The 16,696-nt window shown below is 44.5% G+C and overlaps 1 protein-coding gene across 1 annotated transcript in view; it reads left to right on the top strand.

Annotated features, from left to right (window-relative positions):
* The window catches only part of LOC148147383 (uncharacterized), a 99,586-nt gene that overhangs the window by 80,518 nt on the left and 2,372 nt on the right, over nucleotides 1-16,696 (top strand). The window contains exons 10-15 of the mRNA XM_087995605.1: nucleotides 2,282-2,426; nucleotides 3,356-3,494; nucleotides 10,338-10,481; nucleotides 13,665-13,781; nucleotides 13,887-13,929; nucleotides 14,018-14,124. Coding sequence (XP_087851731.1) covers nucleotides 2,282-2,426; nucleotides 3,356-3,494; nucleotides 10,338-10,481; nucleotides 13,665-13,781; nucleotides 13,887-13,929; nucleotides 14,018-14,124 — 695 coding nt within the window. The remainder of the gene's footprint in view (nucleotides 1-2,281; nucleotides 2,427-3,355; nucleotides 3,495-10,337; nucleotides 10,482-13,664; nucleotides 13,782-13,886; nucleotides 13,930-14,017; nucleotides 14,125-16,696) is intronic.

Genomic DNA, 16,696 nt, shown 5'->3' with positions numbered 1-16,696 from the left:
GCTACAGTGATGGTTGTATTACTGCAGAACTTGCTGGATGGAAGCACAGTGGGAGAAAGACCACTGTAACAGCAGATTGTGGAAATATCTTGTTTGAATTTTCTTATAAAACACAGCTCCCATTTATCTCTCCACCCTGGAGGCTCTCTGCTTCTATTCCCGATGAAGAACTTTTGCCTGAAATGTCACTTTTCCTGTTCCCTGGATGCTGCCTGACCTGCTGTTCTTTTCCAGCACCACTCTAATCTAAACCACAGTTCCAATGATTTCAGCTTTATGGTGTATCCATTGTTTTACTGCAAATGTAGAGCAACCTGCTGTTAGTTTCAAAAGTCTTCAGAATATCATTAAATATGAGATAATGATGGCAATGGTATTTTATATTCAGGATACTTCCCCTCAGGTGTCCACCAGTCTCAGTAACTTGGTGTACCCTTCCCCCTAACCTGTCTCTCCCAGCGCACACCAGATCCTGTGGATTTTCACTCATGCACTGCTCTGCATCAACCATCATTCCCCTCAGCTTTCACAGCAACCTTCAGCCAGAAGTGCTGAGTGGATGATCCATCTTGGCCTCCTCCAGTGGCCCCAGCATTACAGATACCAATCTTCAGCCAATTCAGTTCACTCCACATAATATCAAGGAATGGCTGGAAATGCTGGATTCTACAAAGGCTCTGGGCCCTGACAACATTCTGGCAATAGTACTGAAGACTTGTGTTCCAGAACTTGCTACATCCCGAGCTAAGCTGTTCCAGTCCAGTTACAAAACTGGGATCTACACAATAATGTGGAAATTTGCCCAGGCATGTCCTGCACATAAAAGGCAGGACAAATCCAATCACCGCCCATCAGTCTATTCTCGATCATCAGGAAAGTGATGGAAGGTGTCCATCAACAGTGCTACCCAGCAGCACCTGCTCAGTAATAACCTGCTCAGTGACGCCCAGTTTAGGTTCCACCAGGCCACTCAGCTCCTGACCTCATTACAGCATTGGCTCAAAAATGGACAAAAGAACTGAATTCCAATGGTGAGGTGAGAGTGACAGTCCTTGACATCAAGGCTGCATTCAACCAAGTGTGGCATCAAGGAGTCCTAGCAAAACTGGAATTAGTGGGCATCAGGGGGCAAAATCTTTAGTATTTAGAGTCATCCCTTAACACATAGGAAGATGCTCATGGTTGTTGGAGGTCAGTCATCTTAGCTCCAGGACATCTCTGCACACGTTCCTCAGAGTAGTGTCCTAGGCCCAAACATCTTCAGCTGCTCCATCAATGATCTTCCCTCCATCACCAAGTCAGAAGTGGGGGTGTTTGCCAATGATTGCTCAATGTTCAGCACCACTCATGACTCCTCAGACACTGAAGCAGCCCAAGTTCAAATGCAACAAGGTCTGGACAATATCCAGGCTTGGACTGACAAGTTGCAAGTCACGCAAATGCGAGGATGTGACCATCACCAAGAAGACACAATCTAACCCCCACCCCTTGACATTCACTCCTTGATGTTCCCATCACTGAATCCTCTGCAAAGCCTGTCCACCACCTGCAAGGCACAAATCAGGAGTGTGATCGAATATTCCCCACTTACCTGGATGGGTGCGGCCCCAAAGATGCTCAACAAGCTTGACACCATCCAGGATAAAGCAGCCCGCTTAATCCCCACTAAATCTAGGAGCATCCACTCCCTCCATCACTGATGCTCAGTAGCAGCAGTGTGAACTATCTACAAGATGCACTGCAGAAATTCACCAAAGATCCTCAGTCAGCACCTTCCAAACCCACAACCAATCCCATCTAGAAGGACAAGGGCAGCACAGACATGGGAACACCACCACCTGCATATTTCCCACCAAGCCACTCACCATCGTGACTTGGAAATATATCACCATTTCTTCACCATCGCTGGGTCAAAATCCTGGAATTCCCTCCCTAATGGCATTGGGGGTCAACCCACAGCAGGTGGACTGGTTCAAGAAGGCAGCTCACCCCCATCTTCTCAAGGGCAGCTGGGGATGGGCAATAAATGCTGGCCAGCCAGCGACGCCCACATCCCACAAATGAATAAATAAATAAAGAGCCCTTTCTTACATTACCCACGGGCTTATGACTAAACACCCTCTCCTCCTTTCAAAGAAACATCTGAACAAAGGTTTCCAATTCCCCAATTCTAGTTGCGAGTTTTGGGGAGTTTCTTATTATTTCCTGTATTACTCCGGATAAAGTTCAAACCATTTTACTTGCTTATATTTTGTCTCCTTCATATTCCGTCATCGTGCAGGTAACAATCCCACTCCCCAGAATTTGGATCCCAACCAAATGTGCCGTGACATGATGCAGCAACTGCTTTCCAGGGAGAAAAACATGAACAACTCTGATTCAGTGAACAAATTCCTAGCGCAATGTGATGGTGTCATTCCTGACAGGTAGGTATCAGTGCTCATAAAATGTGATGTTCATCTGCGGACAGAATCTGTGGGATTGATTGGTCACACTGTGGTTCGCACTGCTGCCTCCCAGCACCAGTTATCTCAGTTCAATTCCAGCCTTGGCTGACTGTCTGGTTGGTGCAGACTCAATGGGCCATGTGGCACTGCAGGAGTTCTGTGATTTTCAACTTGTTGCTCATCAGCTGTCTGTTATAGACACCGTCTAATTTTCACCTCCAATTAATGTACAATTCCAGTTTAAGCCCGGTGATTAAATTAAACATCTATGAGTATGCGTTCATGTGAATGTTGGGTGGGGGTCAGGTGCTTACCCTTTGTCACGTGTTGGGTATTTCTCTCCTTTCCCTATGTTCCTGGTTCAGACCATGGTTCAAGATAATTTCCACCCATCAAGGTCAGGTTCCATGTTGGCAGTGGTTAGCAGGTCTGTTAACATTGCTGATGGAATGGGGGCATTTGCAATGTCACAAGAAGATGGAAGAATTTCTTTACATGTTCACCTTTTTAAAGCTCCCATTTTGTCTGTTTAACGCTCCCTGATTGATCGCACTAACCCATGATTAAAATGGTTAGTGCCTGACACACATGTCCAGTCCCTGGGAATGCTGGCTGCCAGACTCTGAGCACCCCCAGGGCTCACAGTATGAGAAATATATCTTGCTTCATTTCATCATTTACTTAATAATCCACGGTATGTTTTCCTGGATTTATTAAAGCACTTTACAGCATTTCCCCTGGAAAATCCTACATGTGTCATCAACAAGGTCCCTCTGGTTATGAGCTTGTGGGGGTGACCCCTTTACTTTTTATTGTGGAGCCACGTACATGTTGCTCACTGCACAGATGTTGCCAGGCTGAATATTTCCAGCACTTTCTGCTTTTATTAAATTGCGTTTCTGTTGTAGTACAACACTGGAGAGAATACTCGCAGAGATAGAAATTGAAGGAGGAAATCAATCCTTCTCAACGCCAAATTACTTTGCTCACATTCAAAGAATAGAAGCTGAAAAGTTCCAAGGACTTCACTTTCCTCCATCAGATTTGGTGAGTGTTGTGTTTAGCTGGGCATTGTAAGCACTGACTATCATGTGTTGGAAACTAACACCATTTTTAGAGAAAATGTTGGGAGAGGGCTTGAGAATCTCTCAGTGTAGTTATTTTAAACTGAATTTAACCCTTCCTGTGAATTCACATTGATACTGTATTCTAGACTTATTTAATTCCATTCAATGTTTGTGAACTACCTCAGGGTCATACTTAATCCGATCCTGAGCCTCTCCAAAGGTGCTCTTGAATTTGGCATCAGGAGATACATCACAATTGTTCATAGATTTTTATTATTCACTTAGAGTTTGGATTTGAAAAAAATTGTAAATTTATGGATGAAACCAATAAAAATGGAGATTACCACAAATGATCAGAAATCTAATAATTGCAGAATGGGCATAAAGTTTACAAACAAATATCAATACGTATAAACATGTGATACACATTTTGGTTTGAAAGATAAAGACATCATCTCTGACTTGAAAAACAAGAATTTAATTTGAGTCCAGTAACAAAAGGATCTCAGCAGCAGTACACAGATAATTAGGGTGGCATGGTGGTTTGATGGATAGTACTGCTACCTCACAGCGCCATGGGCTTGGATTCGATCCCACCTTTGGGTGGCTGTCAGTGTGGAGTTTGCAGATTCTCCCAGTGTCTATGTGGGTTTCCCTCAGGTGCTCAGGTTTCCTCCCACAGTCCAAAGATATGCAGGTTGTGAGGATTGACCGTGATAGTGTCCTGGGGTGTACAGGCCAGGTGGGTTAGCCATGGGAAATGTCGGTGTTGGGTCTGGGTGAGATGCTCATTGGACGGTCGGTGGGAACTTGATGGGCCAAATGGCCTGCTCCCACAATGTAGGGATTCTATAAAAATGCAGGTTTTTAAGTTCAGAATAAAAGAATCATCGTGCTGAGTTCACATCGAGATGAATAGACTGAAAAGGAAGGAAATTATGTTAAACTTATCTCAAATCTTGGTTAGATCACTCTTGGAGTCCTGTTTACTCCGAGAGAATGTGGAACTCACTACCAGGGTGAGGAATTGTGGTGAACTGCGAGGATGGATTGAAGGGGAGGTGAAGTACTGTACGTCCATGTGGGAGAAGGGAATACAGCAAAGCTTTCCAAAGTGGGTTCGCAAATGCTCTGACAGAATGATGCAGCTTTACATTCTTCCATTTCCTCAATCTGTGGGTGTGGCCTTAATGAGGCATGGCTCCTGCAGCACTGACCTTGGCCAACCTTACACACTGTTTGAAAACCATGAGATTTCCTCAAACCTCTCTGACCCATACCTCTTGTTCTTACAGTCCCACATGCCTCCATTCTTCAACGTTTCCCCCTTCTTTTAAAAGTCTTTGCCCTTCCCCTGCTCTATCGGTCTTCCCCAGCTCCACTGGCCCTCACATCTCCCATTCTCACTGAATGGCCACAACAACTTTTCAGCCTTGTACAGGTGCCCTGGGTGGGAAAGGTTCAGAACCCTGGAACACAGGGTAAGTCTATTAGAGTTAGATATTGAAATCCCCGAATCCCCTTTCGGGAATAAAATCTGCTGTGTTTACCTGGTCTGCACTACATGTGACTCTTGTACAGGGCCGTGGTGAGGCCATACCGAGAATATTGTTGCAGTTTTGGTCTCCTTTTCTGAGGGAGGATACACTTGCCCTCGAGGGAGTGCAGTGAAGGTTTACCAGGCTGATTGCAGGGATGGCGGGACTGACACATGAGGAGAGATTGATGAGTTTAGGATGGTTTTTGCTGGAGTTCAGATGAGTGAGTGGGGAATCTCATAGAAACATAAAATTCTAACAGGACGAGACAGGGTAGATACAGGAGGATGGTCCTGATGGTGGGTGTGTCCAGAACAGGGATCACAGTCTGACGATTCAGGGTAGACCATTAAGGATGGAGATGAGGAGACATTTCTTCACCCAGACAGTGGTGAGCCTGTGGAATTCACTACCACAGGAAGTGGTTGATGACAAAATGTTGAATGTATTCAAGAGGTGATGAGATATAGTACTTGGGGTGAATGGGGTCAAAGGTAATGGGGAGAAAGCAGGATTAGGTATTGAGTTGGACAATCAGCCATGATGGTGATGAAGGGCAGAGCAGACTCAAAGGGCAGAATGGCCTCCTCTTGCTTCTATCTTCATTGTTAGCTGCCCTCTGAAACAGCCTGGCAATCCTCGAAGACACAAAATCATCTGTCCATGACGGTATTGATGAGGGTGACCACTGCAGAGTCCCAAGTACCAATTTGTACCTCACACTGAAATTACCTTTTTTGGTGACAAGGTGAAAGGCAGCAGTGACTGAATAATAAGAGAGACAATGGTACAAGGCAAAAGAAGAATAGGTCCAGTCAAGGATAGTAGTGGGAAGTTGCGTGTGGAGGCTGAAGAGATTGGGGAGACACTGAATGAATACTTTTCGTCAGTATTCACTCAGGAACAGGACATTGTTGCCGATGTGAATACTGAATCACAATTAAGTAGAATGAATGGCTTTGAGGTATGTAGGGAAGAGGTGTTGGAAATTCTGGAAAGGGTGAAAATAGATAAGTCCCCTGGGCCTGATGGCATTTATCCTAGGATTCTCTGGGAAGCAAGGGAGGAGATTGCAGAGCCATTGGCCTTGATTTTTATGTCCTCGTTGTCTACAGGAGTAGTGCCAGAAGACTGGAGGATAGCAAATGTGGTTCCCTTGTTCAAGAAGGGGAGTAGGGATAACCCTAGTAACTATAGGCCGGTGAGTCTCACTTCTGTTGTGGACAAAGTCTTAGAGAGAATTGTACAGGATAGGTTTTATGAACATCTGGATAGGAATAATGTGATCAAGGATAGTCAGCATGGTTTTGTGAAGGGCAGGTCGTGCCTCACAAACCTTATTGAATTCTTTGAGAAGGTGACTAAGGAGGTGGATGATGGGAAAGCGGTAGATGTGGTCTGTATGGATTTTAGTAAGGTGTTTGATAAGGTTCCCCATGGTAGGCTACTTCAAAAAATACGGAGGTATGGCATTGAGGGTGAGTTGGAGGTTTGGATTAGGAATTGGCTGGCTGGAAGAAGACAGAGGGTAGTAGTTGGTGGTAAAGGTTCATCTTGGAATGCAGCTCCTAGCGGTGTTCAGCAAGGATCTGTTTTGGGACCATTACTTTTAGATTAGATTAGATTTCTTACAGTGTGGAAACAGGCCCTTCGGCTAAACAAGTCCACACCGCCCCGCCAAAGCGCAACCCACCCATTCCCCTACATTTACCCCTTACCTAACACTACGGGCAATTTAGCATGGCCAATTCACCTGACCTGCACATCTTTGGACAGTGGGAGGAAACCAGAGCACCCGGAGGAAACCCACGCAGACACGGGGAGAACGTGCAAACTCCACACAGTCAGTCACCTGAGTCGGGAATTGAACCCGGGTCTCTGGCGCTGTGAGGCAGCAGTGCTAACCACTGTGCCACCGTGCCGCTGTTTGTCATTTTTATAAATGACCTGGAGGAGGGGCTAGAAGGTTGGGTGAGCAAGTTTGCAGATGATACGAAAGTTGGAGGAGTTGTTGACAGTGAGGAAGGATGTGGCAGGTTACAGCGGGATATAGATAAGCTGCAGAACTGGGCAGAAAGGTGGCAAATGGAGTTCAATGTAGCTCAGTGTGAGGTGATTCACTTTGGTAAGAGTAACAAAAAGATGGGGTACTGGGCTAATGGTCGGATACTTGGTAGTGTGGATGAGCAGAGGGATCTTGGTGTCCATGTACACAGATCTTTGAAAGTTGCCACCCAGGTAAATAGTGCGGTGAAGAAGGCATATGGCGTACTGGCTTTTATTGGTGGAGGAATTGAGTTCCGGAGTCCTGAGATCATGTTGCAGTTGTATAAGACTCTAGTGCGGCCGCACCTGGAGTATCGTGTGCAGTTTTGGTCGCCATAGTATAGGAAGGATGTGGAGGCACTGGAATGGGTGCAAGGAGGTTTACCAGGATGTTGCCTGGTATGGTAGGAAGATCGTATGAGGAAAGGCTGAGGCACTTGGGGTTGTTTTCATTGGAGAAAAGAAGGTTTAGGGGTGACTTGATAGGGGTGTACAAGATGATTAGGGGTTTAGATAGGGTTGACCATGAGAATCTTTTTCCATGTATGGAGTCAGCTATTATGAGGGGGCATAGCTTTAAATTAAGGGGGGGTAGGTATAGGACAGATGTTAGGGGTAGGTTCTTTACTCAGCGAATCGTGAATTCATGGAATGCCCTGCCAGTAGCAGTGGTGGACTCTCCCTATTTATGGGCATTTAAGTGGCATTCGATAGGCATATGGAGAATAGTGGGCTAGTATAGGTTAGGTGGGCTTGGATCGGTGCAACATCGAGGGCCGAAGGGCCTGTACTGCGCTGTATTCTTCAACGTTCTAAGATGAGAATGGAACAAACAAAGAAACAAAAGATGAGTCTCGACCAGGAGTACAGATGGGAAATGGCAGAATCCTCACCAACAGCTGCTGTGTGAAAAGACAGGGAGAGTCCTTTTGCCTGGCCCCATCACAGATCTTCCCATTCTCCTGCCCGTGTTGCTTAAAACCTGTTGTATCTCTGACTTTGTTTAGAATTCTGACAAAAGGTTTCCAACCTAAAACGTAACTCCACTTCTCTCTCCACAGATGCTGCCTGACCTGTTGTGTATTTCCAGCATTTCCTCTTATTACTTTTGATTTCCAGCATCCAGATTTGTTTGCTTTGTACTGTATCCCAGGTAGATCTCCATCCGAACCTAATGGATTGCTGCAGTTATTGTTACAACTCTCAGCAGGACACTGGCAGACAACTAACAGCTTACTTTAATATGGTCGCTCCTATCAGTGAATAACCCAGAGAGGAAGTGACTGTATTTACAGGGGAAGGGAAGCTGATTCTCATGGAAGAGCCCAGTTACCTCCCAGAATTCCATAAGGCCATAAGAAATGGGAACAGGAGGAGGCTGTTTGGCCCCTCGAGGCTCCTCTGCCATCCAATAGGATACCAGCTGAGCCGACATTCCCCATGGCCACTTTCCACATAATCCCTGACGCCCCCATTGATCCAAGAATCTAACTATCTCCGCCTTCAATATACACAAGGATTCTGTCCCCCAGCTCTCTGTGGCAAGGAGTTCCAAAGATTCTTAACCCTCTGAGAGAAGACATTTCTCCTCATCTCTGTCTTAAATTGGCTCCCCTTTATTCTGAGACTATGCTTGCTGGTCCTCGACTCTCCCATGAGGTGAAATACTCTCTCAGCATTTACACTGTCAAGCCCCTAAAGTGTTTTCTAGTGACCCTTCTCTGAACTGCCTCAGATTACATTGGAATGTAATCTTTCCTTAAATAAGGGACCAAAATACTACAGATGTGGTCTCACTAGCACCTTGTTCAGTTGCAGTGAGACTTCCCTCCTCTTATATTTCAACTCCATTGAAATCAGGGCCAACATTGTATTAGACTTCCTGATTACCTGCTGCACCTGTGAGTGGGCTTGTTGTGTTTTGTGCACAAGTTTCCCCAAGTCCCCTTGTGTTGCAGCTTTCTGCAGGGTTTCTCCATTTAAATGATACTGTTTTGGTTTCCCTTCCAAAATGAACAGCTTTGCATTTTCTCACATTATGCTCCATTTATCAACTTTGTGTCCACTCACTGAACCGATCAGTGTTTCTGTATAAACTGTTGATCTCCCTCTGACAGGCTGCCTTTCCACCTATTTTCCTTCAGCATATTGTTCCTGATATTTCAGAGTACAGACTGTGATAAAGGCTCCCAATATGCTATTATCAGGGATCTTGGACTCTCAAGGTAAATGGATTTTCAGTTCTGTGAAAATTTTCCTGTGAAGCATTGGATCAAAACTACCTTTCCATGAAATGATGTGCTTAAGCTGAACACCCAAGCATGTCACCTGATGGAAAGACTGTTGGACAATGTTTCTTTGTTTCTTTTTCCCCCCGTTGGATGTGGGTGTCACTGACCGGGTCAGCATTTATTGCCCATCCCGAGTTGCCCATGAAAAGGTGGTGGTGAGATGCCTTCTTGAACTGCTGCAGTCCATGTGTTGTAGGTAGACCCACAATGGTATTGGGAGGGAGCTCCAGGATTTTGACCCAGTGATAATGAGGTGATGGTGAAATACTTCCAAGTTAGAAAGGTGAGCCACTTGGAGTGTTAACCAATTTAAGATTCATGACAGACTGAGAGACAGTTGGAGAGAGGGTAGGGAGAGGTTTGAAAGAAAAGAATACATACCAGTAAAAGAGCAGTTTAATTTTGACAGTCCCCAGACCATCAGAGCGAACAAGATGTCATAAGCTGTTTCAGCAGTACAGGTAGACAGAGCAGAAAAAAACCCTTAGCATTTCTTAGTCTGTCAGTGTCTGGGTATCTCAGAAAAGGCAGTAATGGGGAGAAAAGATCACAGGTGAATGTGTAAATGTCACCCTGGTGAGCTTGTCAGTTGAGTAAGAAATTGACCGGAGCGACAGTTCACAGGGGGTTAAGTGTGTGTGAGAGACACTGTCGTGGAAATGGGTTCATGGGTCTTTTTGCTGTTTATGATCGAATACTTCCAAAACGTCTCACTTATATCATGCTGTTGGTTATTCCAGTTTGTATGCTAAACTTCTGCTCTTAGTTAAAAGAATATGAGAAACCTCTTATGAATATGTTCAGTGACTGACCACCATGGCACCCAAACTGGAAAAATAAACTTTACAGTCAATCAAGTCAGGTTTCCCTCTGGAATCTAACTGGTTCAGTATTATCCCCAGCTGGGCTCATGATAAACAATTGATTTACCTTGTTTCATTCAAACAGATTCAGCAGCAAAATATCTCAAGCTTAGCCCGAAAGGTTGAAATTGAATTGCCTCCAACTCTTCTGGACCAGGTTAAGGAACAGCCAAATGTTCTGATCTCGAGAGTCATTTTTGTTATCTATGGAAATACAAACCTTTTCCAGGTAACGTAGTCAGAATCAACATTGAAGTATAATGCAAGTTAATTCATTTGGAAAATAGCAATAGGACAATATTATATCAAGTAATCGCTACATTTATGAAGTTAACACCGTGAAATGTAGTGCTGTGCCTCGGAGTGGGATGCAAGAAAGGACAGCAGGTTTATGCTCATACACGCTGCTTCATACTCTCATGGTCAACATTTTCCAACAAGAGAGAGAGAAATGTCCCAGTGATTGTATTGTACCGTGTCATGTGATGGGGCTGCTATACCGAGTAGCTGGAGTTTTGTGGAAGCAGCAGGAACTGGGTGAGGGTCTGGCCTCACTGGGTTCTGCATGAGCACAAGGTGCAGTATCTGGATGTTGGGTCTGAGTCCCAGTCCCCAGGGACTGCTGGGTGATATGGCTGTGGTGCATTGAGCAGCATGTGGTGAGAGTGGTGTGGTTCGGGGGAAATGTCCTTTTGAAGATACATTCACTGACCTCGACCACCTGTGTAAGCTCACTGACATACTTGTGGCACTGCTTCAGACACAAGACCCACACTTGAAAACAGGAGAGAACACAGCTTCAGCACTCACTCTGTCACTCAAAGGAAAAGCTCCCAAATTACATCAATCATTTAGACTGTGACTTAACTGTATTTTGCCTCTGGTATGGGGGGCTTGTGTTCCTGTACGAACATCGCATTTGACCCTTCAATTTACAAAACTCGTTAAGTATTTTTTAGTTCTGGGCTGTATTGAAGTTATAGCAGGAGAACACTGGGTTTGAGAGCATAAACTGCTCAGAAGGACAGTGATGTCAACCCTAGCTATGCATCTCATTAATTTTGTACATTTCGACTAAGTCTCCCCTCAGCTTCTGCGCTCCGAGTTTTACTCACCTCTCCTTATAGCTTATACCCTCTCATCCAGGCAGCATCCTTGTAAACTCTTCTTTCTGAAGCCTCCAATCCTTCCTTTGGACTGACGACCAGAAATGAACACAAAATCCTACGTGTGGCCTAATCAATGTCTTACATCGCTGTATCATGACCCCCTGACTCTTGAACACAATTCTCCAAACAATTTTCTTAAATAAAGGCACAACATTAGTCCTCTGGCAACTCACCTGTGGTGACAGATGAGTCAAATATTTCTGAATGGGCTCCACAATTTCTTCCGTCACTTCCCACAGCATTCTGGGATACACTTGATCAGGTCCTGGAGATTTATTTAACGGTATGTATTCTCAGACATTCAACACTTCCTCTTCTGCAATGTGAACTGTTTTCAACATATCAATATTTATTTACCCAGAGTTCCCTAGCCACCATCTTTTTTTTCCACAGTAAAAAATTGACACGTAGTATTTATTTTGTATCTCTCCCATCTCCTAACACAGAGAGAACCTCATTGATCTGTAAGGGACCCGATTCTCTCTCGAGCTCCTCTTTTACTGTTCATGTTTTTAGAGAATCCTGAACCTTATCTACCAAGGCTCTCATATCCCCTCCCTGACTTCCTGATCTCCCTCTTCAGAATGCTCCTACCCTCTTTATACTCTTCATAAGAATCATTTGATCCCAGTTGTCTACATCTCACGTGTAATGCTTTTGTATTCTTGACGAGAACCCCAATCCCTTCATCCATCCATTGTTCTCTCAAAAGGTCATGAATCTATGGGATTCTCTATTCCAGAATGCAGTAGACATGGGAAACTGAATACATTTGAGGAGGAGAGAAACAGATGTTTAATTAATACTGGGTTAGAGGGTTATGGGGAGAGGGCAGGGTAGTGGAGTTGAGGCAGAGATTAAATCAGCAATGATCAGTTGAATGGCAAAATCGGTTTGAGGGGCTGTGTTACCTACTCCTGCTCCTAGTTAATAGGTTTACTGTTTATTACTAGTGTTTTGTCTGCTTCCTCTTGTGTGAAAATGGACACAAAGTACTCAGTATATTGATCCATCATTAGCTTGGTGTTTCTTCCAGAATACCAGTCTCCAGCAAATAAAAAAAAACAAAGGAACCAACAGGAACAACACTTTCAGTTTTTGTTTATTTCATCTTTTGCATCACTTTGACTTTTCAAACATTAGTTGTCCTTATATGCTCCATTTTCATTCAGTAATTTTCTACTCTGGACAGTTCATACTCCCCAATTCTCCCAATCTCTCATATCCCGGGAAGTACTCTGTAATTGTAAAAGAATTGGGCAGTGTGGGTTGGAACAGCTTTAACGAGCTGGGAAAATAGCTGACATTGGGAGACCAGGAGTAAATACTGAAATGGAAGTGAAGGTGCTACAAACATCGGAAAATCCATGGATTGCAAAACCATTTCCAGTTTTAACTTGATGTCAGGTAAACTGGAACATCGGCAGTCACAGACAAAGTGTTCCTTTCCAGGGCAGAGATCAGGAGATTACTTCCATCCACACCACATGAACTTTTCTATTTCCAATATTCAGTGCCCCGGATGAACAGCCTCTCATTACAGGAAGAGATTCTGACTTCAAATGTCGGATCATAAACAATGTGTTCAAAGTTGTAAAGAACAAAAGAGGATTCAGTTTTAATCAGCCTTTTGGAATGTTTTTAGATGACTTAGTGTGGAAACAGGCCCTTCGGCCCAACAAGTCCATACCGACCCGCTGAAGCACACCCACCCAGACCCATTCCCCTATATTTACCGCTGCACCTAACACTGTGGGCAATTCAGCATGGCCAATTCACCTGGCCTGCACGTTTTTGGACTGTGAGAGGAAACCGGAGCACCCGGAGGAAACCCACGCAGACACAGGGAGAATGTGCAAACTCCACACAGTCAGTCGCCTGAGGTGGGAATTGAACCTGGGTCTCAGGCGCTGTGAGGCAGCAGTGCTAACCACTGTGCCACCGTGCTGCCCATATGTTGGTGAAGACATTCCGACCAATGAATCCAAACATGTTTCTGCAAAACTAAGCTGCCTCTGTCTTGTTTGGGTGGGCAGTTTCATGCTGGCTGCACACTCATACCATTCACAAATGCTTCTTATTTTGCCTCACTTACTGAAATACCAATAAGGCCAAGTCTCTGCAAAAAGGTTTGTACATACGAATTTATTCAAATTTAATCCTGTTTAAAATACACAGTCCCATCTGTAAAAAGTATCCACAGTCCTTAAGTATACATTACTCTTGCTGTCCTTTGTCTCCAGAGTGACAATAACAGCACTGTGTTAAACAATCTAGTAAGTGGAATCGAAGTGGTCAATGTCACCATTGAAAACCTCACCGACCCAGTGACCATTGTCTTCCAGAACACAACCTTGCCGGTAAGGGAAAACACAAACACTCATTCATTCATCGCTGTGCAACTGAACAAATAAATTATTTAAGTGAATGAGAGCCCTTTATGATGTAAATCAATTCCATTTTAGACTAACTCAAGTGGAAAATGTGTCTTTTGGGATTTCAGAAAAGGTGAGTTAACATTTGATGAAACAAACTTTGTTAGCTCTAGAATTGAGGAGTAATGGCTCACCTCTGATTTTCTAACTTTTCATTGTAGGGAGCACAAGTCATGGCATCTGGAGTGAGTCTGGCTGTACGACAGAAAGTCAGCTTCACTACATCACCTGCAAGTGCACCCACTTGACCTCTTTCGCTGTGTTACTGGTACGAATGATCCAATCAAATACTGTGTTTTATTCTGGATGGATTGCAGTAGGAACAATAAATCTCCAGCATGCTGTGATCAATCTGTCCTCTCATTGTGGTTTGAATACAATTTCATTGTGGAATGAAAGGGAAGCAGAGAGACATAGATCATTGAAAGCACAGATGGGGACCATTCTGTCCATCACGTCTGTGCATACTGAGAGGGATCTATCCAAAATCAATCCCACTTTCCAGTAGCAGCTGTGTAAATTACAACAATTTACATGCATATCCAATTTTCATTTTTGAACATAATTAGGGTTTGACTCCATTACACTTTTCGGTTGCGAGTTCCAGATCCCTATCTTCTCCTCAACTACCCTCTATTCATACACAAATTAATCTAAATTTCTACCCCATGGGTAATGATCTCTCTGCCAAGGGAAACAGGCTTACTCTGCCTCAAGCGCCTATTGCATTGTCCATCTCAATTAAATTTCTCCTCAACCTTCCCTGTTTTAAAAAAGCCTGGTCTCTCCAATCTGTCCTTGTGTTCTTTATTCCTGGTGATATCTTTGTCAATCTCTGTGTACATTTCCTCTGTGATCAAATCCTTCCAGTAACCCTGTAAATGGTGTTGTGTGCAGGACTCCACCAGTGGCTGTCCTAGATTGAGCTGAAGCTCTCTGCTGCTATATTTTACCCCTTGGTTAATCAACAATCCCATTGGCCTTCTTTGCAGCTGATCGACCTAATTTGTAACCTCAGGGAACATGTGCTCCACAGTCTCTCTATTCCTTCACACCGCTCAGTATTCCACCATTTATCGTTTCTTCCCTCACCCATTTGCCCCCTTCCAATTCCCTACTTGCATTTCTCTCCATCGCGTTTTCTCCCAGCTCAGTGGTTATCTCTCTGATGCCTGAAGATTTCTTCCTCACTATCCATTTTTATAACATCTGCAAACTGAATCCTGTCCCAACATCATTGATACCTGCCAAGTAAAGTAAGGGACAGAGCCTTCCACAACCCCACTGAAACAGCCTCCCAATCACAAAAGCAGTGTTGCCCATTGCCCTTTGCTTCCTATCATTGAACAGCTCAGATTCAATTTGTCCCGTGCTCTTGGATCCTGTGGGTTCTTGCTTTTCTGCCCAGTCTCCCATATCATTCTTTCCCCTTAGAGTGGTCCCTCGCTGACCCAGATAACAGGGAGGCAACATATCATCCTGGTGTCTGTGGCTACAGTAATGTATGTTTATTCCCTTAAGTAGTGGTTGCACTTCCACTGTCATCATTCGGAATTTTATCGGTGTTTCCCTAAACAGAGTCACCAAGGTGCTCACAGTTTGGCATTGCCATCACCAGTTCACAAACCCACCTCCAATCAAAGAGAAAGATGCATTGGGACTCCTACCTGGTTCTCTTTAGGCAGTCATTCATTCCCTTTCTGCTCGGGGATTATTAAGCTGCAGCATGTCAGCTCCTGCTCACGATCTGAAGCTCAAGCTGCTCCAGACGGTGATAATTCCTGTGTACGTGATTGTCCTGCACAAGAGAGCTCCTGTGGTACAGTGGGTAGTGTCCCTACCCCTGAGGCAGGAGGCTTGAGTTCAAGTCCTCCCTGCTCCAGAGGAGTGACATCACAATTCTGAACAGGTTCATTAGAAAGTACCTTGTCCAACATGAGAAGCTTCCTGGATTGCTACGTGCTACAGGGTGTGTACTCAACACAACTGAGGTGCCCCACCATGTCCTTTTTCATTGCACAGCGTATGAACTTACCAGAAAGACAGAGGGTTGTGCCTTATTTGAAAAATAGTCCCAGCTGCTTGGGATCTGCTCCTCCCCTTGTGCTGATGTCACACTATTCTTTTATATTCCCACTGCTCCCATTCCGTTACCTCCAGGCTTTCCATTTCAACTTCATTTGTTTCGACCTGATTTCTTGATCACAATGAAGTTATCAGTAACTGAACTGAAACATTTCCCTGTGAATCGCTGATCTGCCTTGCTCTGTGATGCCACTTTGTTATTTGTTTCATGCTGTGTCCTTCAGCTCCCTTTGCTGTTACTCTGCTACCCTGCCATTGAAATCACTGCAATTACTCCTGTGACCCACCTCACTCACCTGACTCTCTCCATCCTTGTGGGATCAGACATTGTCATTGATGAGCCGAGGAAAGAGGCAAGTTGGCAATAGTCAAGGTCGAGGCATTTCAAGCTCAAATGATCCAAGGGCAGGCTGTTTTCTCCCAGAACCCCTTGCCAACCCAGCGCCAAAAATAAAACACACCACAAATGTTGATGTCTGCAAATACATCAGGCAAGAGAGAATCCCAAAGCAAAGTCTAGATGCCCAGTGCACATTTCTCTCACACATAACAGGCCACTGTGAGCTATCATTTTTCCGACAGTCCAACATGTCATGATCATTGATGCAGATGAGATTGGAAATGTGTCATCCATTACACAGCAGACCCAATTGTTGGAGTTGTTTGTCACCTTTGCAGAAATCGTGGTTTCTGAGGGTTCGTTTTGAATTGCTGCATGTCCATTTTGGTTTGACTGTCTCTTTCTCCAGTGTATG

The sequence above is a fragment of the Chiloscyllium plagiosum genome, unplaced genomic scaffold (genome assembly GCF_037043375.1).
Source record: "Chiloscyllium plagiosum isolate Xiang-an unplaced genomic scaffold, Cpla_swu_hap1 HiC_scaffold_17, whole genome shotgun sequence".
Taxonomy (NCBI): Eukaryota; Metazoa; Chordata; class Chondrichthyes; order Orectolobiformes; family Hemiscylliidae; genus Chiloscyllium; species Chiloscyllium plagiosum.
This window is presented reverse-complemented; position numbering and strand designations above follow the sequence as displayed.